Here is a 3,324-nt window from a genome sequence, read left to right as displayed (position 1 = left end):
GTTCAAGACCAGCCTGGTCTACAAGAGCTAGTTCCAGGACAGGCTCCAAAACCACAGAGAAACCCTGTCTCGAAAAACCAAAATAAATAAATAAAATAAAATTGAGGAAGAACAGAGTTGGGGTCAGAGGAGAATGGTGGGTGAAGGTTGAAAGTCATGTGACTTTTATGTGAAAATTGATCAGATACAATTGTGATTATTGGGCTGTATTGAACATGTAATTGATAACAGCATGGTATACTCATTTTTACAGTGAACTGCATTGCTCAAAAATTGAAGATTTGGTGCTGAGTAGTAGCACATCCATATAGGTGCTAGGACCATTAACTACCGAGTAAATTTGCCCGTAACAGGGGTAAGCTTTCAGTTATACTCAAGCACTGCAGTGCCTCCCAACAAGAAAGACGTCTCTTTTTCAGTTTCCTGTGGGCCGGATCCACAGACACTTGAAGACTCGCACCACAAGCCATGGACGGGTGGGAGCCACTGCTGCTGTGTACAGTGCCGCCATTCTGGAGTACCTCACGGCTGAGGTTTGTGGAGACGTCACGTGGGGATCCAAAGGGTCGCTCTAAACTAAATGGCTGCGGCTGCCATGGAGAACACATTTTCTATTTTATGTACATTGGTGTTTTGCCTGTATGTATGTCTGTTTGGGGGTGTCAGATCCCCTGGAACAGGAGCCATCGATAGTTGCGAGCTGCCGTGTAGGTGCTGGGAATTGAACGTGGGGGTCCTCTGGAAGAGCAGTCAGTGCTCCCAATCGCGCCACACACACACACACTTTTTTGGGAGGGAGGTGTTTTCAAGACAAGATTTCTCTGTGTAACTGTCTTAGCTGTCCTGGAACTTACTTTGTAGACCAGGCTCCAAACTCCCTGAGATCTGACTCCCAAATGCTGGGATTAAAGGCATGTGCCACCACCCAGCCTGAGAATACTAAAGAGATTAGTGCACTCTTTTTTTGTTTTTTGTTTTTGTTTTTTTTGAGCCTCATATTGTCTAGTTTGGTTCCAAACTTCAGCATGCCAGAGGGTGACCATGAACTTTTGTTCCTTTTGTCTGACCCCATCCTCCTGCCCCTCGCCCCACCCCCACCTCCCCCCAGTGCTGGGTAGCAGAAGTAAACCACCACACTGGCTGCTTCCTTTTCTTCTGTTTTGCTTTTTTGAGACAGCAACTCGTGCTGGCCTAGAACTTACTCTGTGTTCTGCTTAGTGTGGGGAGTTTTTTTTTGTTTGTTGATTTGGCTTGGTAGAGACAGGTGACTGGCTGATTGGAATTCTGTGTAGACTAGGCCAAATATCATCACTCTGCCAATTTTTTGTTTGCTTGTTTTTTGCTTTCTTTTTTTTTCTCCTGAGATAAATCTGATTTCTCTGTAGCTTTGGAGCCTGTCCTGGAACTCCCTCTGTAGACCATGCTGGCCTCGAACTCACAGAGATCTGCCTGCCTCTGCCTCCTGAGTGCTGGGATTAGAGGCGTGCTCTGCCAATTGGAGTCCTGGTGTGTTTGGTTTCTGTTTGTTTATATTTAAGTGAGAGCAAGCAAACCACATTTTTCAGAGCCAGGATAAAGAAATACTTTGTAATTAAGTGAACTGTGAGGTACATATGTTAGTCATATGGCAGTGTTGGAGGCTCCTTGCCTTGCACACATGAAGCCCTGGGATTGTTTCCCAGCACCCGGGTAAACTGGGGATAGTGGAGTCAGGAGGATCAAGAACTCAAGTCATCTTAGCTACATAGTGAATTCAAGGCCATCCAGGGGTATATGATAACTCTTTCTTTAAAAAGTAAACCAGGGGCCGGGCGGTGGTGGTGCACGCCTGTAATCCCAGCACTCGGGAGGCAGAGGCAGGTGGATCTCTGTGAGTTCGAGACCAGCCTGGTCTACAAAGGGAGTTCCAGGACAGGCTCCAAAACCACAGAGAAACCCTGTCTCGAAAAAACCAAAAAAAAAAAAAAAAAAAAAAGTAAACCAGGGACACTACTCATGAAGTTACAACATGCCTTCTTAGTTTATGAAGATTTGTAATAGAATATGGCCAGGCATGGTGGCATATGCTTGTGGTCCTAGATAGGAAGGTTGTGAGTTTGGGGCCATCCTCAGCTATCTAGAGAGTTCCTGCCCCAAAACTAACAAAGAACTTGCTCTGTTAAAATCAAAAACCTTTGGATCTAGTAGGTAGCAGAGTCAACAGCCCTTCCCTAGTGCTTATAAGTGAGCTTTACATTTCAGTTAGATAAGTTATTTTGGTAAGACTGGTTTGTTGGTTGGTTGATTTTTTTTTTTTCAAGACAGGATTTTTAATTTAATTTTTTTAATTTATTTATTTATTATGTATATGGCATTCTGTCTACATGTATCTCTGCAGGCCAGAAGAGGACACCAGATCTCATTACAGATGGTTGTGAGCCACCATGTGGTTACCAGGAATCAAACTCAGGACCTTTGGAAGAGCAGGGAGTGCTCTTAACCTCTGAGCCATTTCTCCAGCCCCCCAGGATTTCTCTGTGTAGCTTTGTAGCCAGTCCTGGAACTTGAACTCACAGAGATCCACCTGCCTCTGCCTCCCAAGTGCTGAAATTAAAGGCGTGCACTGTCAACACCTGGCTTGGCAAGATTTCTTAATATGAGGATCCTGGATCTTCTCTCCCCATCTCAAGACCTCCCCTGGAAAATGCATAGGAAGGCATGAAATGTTGGCAACTACATTCCAAACCATAATTAGAGTAGCAGGCGAGTCAGGTGGTAGAGACAGCCAAGCCAAGTAGAAGATTCTTTTTTTGTTTTTTGTTTAAGGTTTAAATATTATGTATACAGTGTTCTGTCTGCATGTATGCCTGCAGGCCAGAAAATGAGAAAACCAGATCTCATTACAGATGGTTGTGAGCACATGTGGTTGCTGGGAATTGAACTCTAGAAGAGCAGCCAGTGCTCTTAACCTCAGCCATCTCTCCAGCCCAAGCAGAAGATTCATAATGGGGAAGATGTGCTAGGAAACAAAGCTGAGAAATGTGACTGTAATGTGCACTAGTGATCGCATTGCCATAGTTTCATCACCCTCCTGTTCAAGATTTAACTGCTTTATGGGTAGCTTGAGCTTTGCTATGTTACGAGTCAAAGGTTTCATGGGGACATTTTGCTGTTAATTGAGATACTTTCTTCTTTTATCCTATTCCAGATTTTTACTACAGGCTTTAGGAAGATATGCATTTTCCTTTACTAGTGCTGTGGCATGTAGAGTTACACTCACACCCCGTGGAGGTCTTTCTACATTCCTATTTGGATTCAGCTACATTTTCTTTTTTTTTTTTTTTT

At 44.0% G+C, this 3,324-nt stretch overlaps 1 protein-coding gene across 1 annotated transcript in view; it reads left to right on the top strand.

Annotated features, from left to right (window-relative positions):
* The window catches only part of LOC101996926 (histone H2A.V), a 14,319-nt gene that overhangs the window by 8,289 nt on the left and 2,706 nt on the right, over window positions 1-3,324 (top strand). Inside the window, exon 3 of the mRNA XM_005366203.3 lies at window positions 420-533. Coding sequence (XP_005366260.1) covers window positions 420-533 — 114 coding nt within the window. The remainder of the gene's footprint in view (window positions 1-419; window positions 534-3,324) is intronic.

Source organism: Microtus ochrogaster, unplaced genomic scaffold (assembly GCF_000317375.1).
Source record: "Microtus ochrogaster isolate Prairie Vole_2 unplaced genomic scaffold, MicOch1.0 UNK6, whole genome shotgun sequence".
Lineage (NCBI taxonomy): Eukaryota > Metazoa > Chordata > Mammalia > Rodentia > Cricetidae > Microtus > Microtus ochrogaster.
This window is presented reverse-complemented; position numbering and strand designations above follow the sequence as displayed.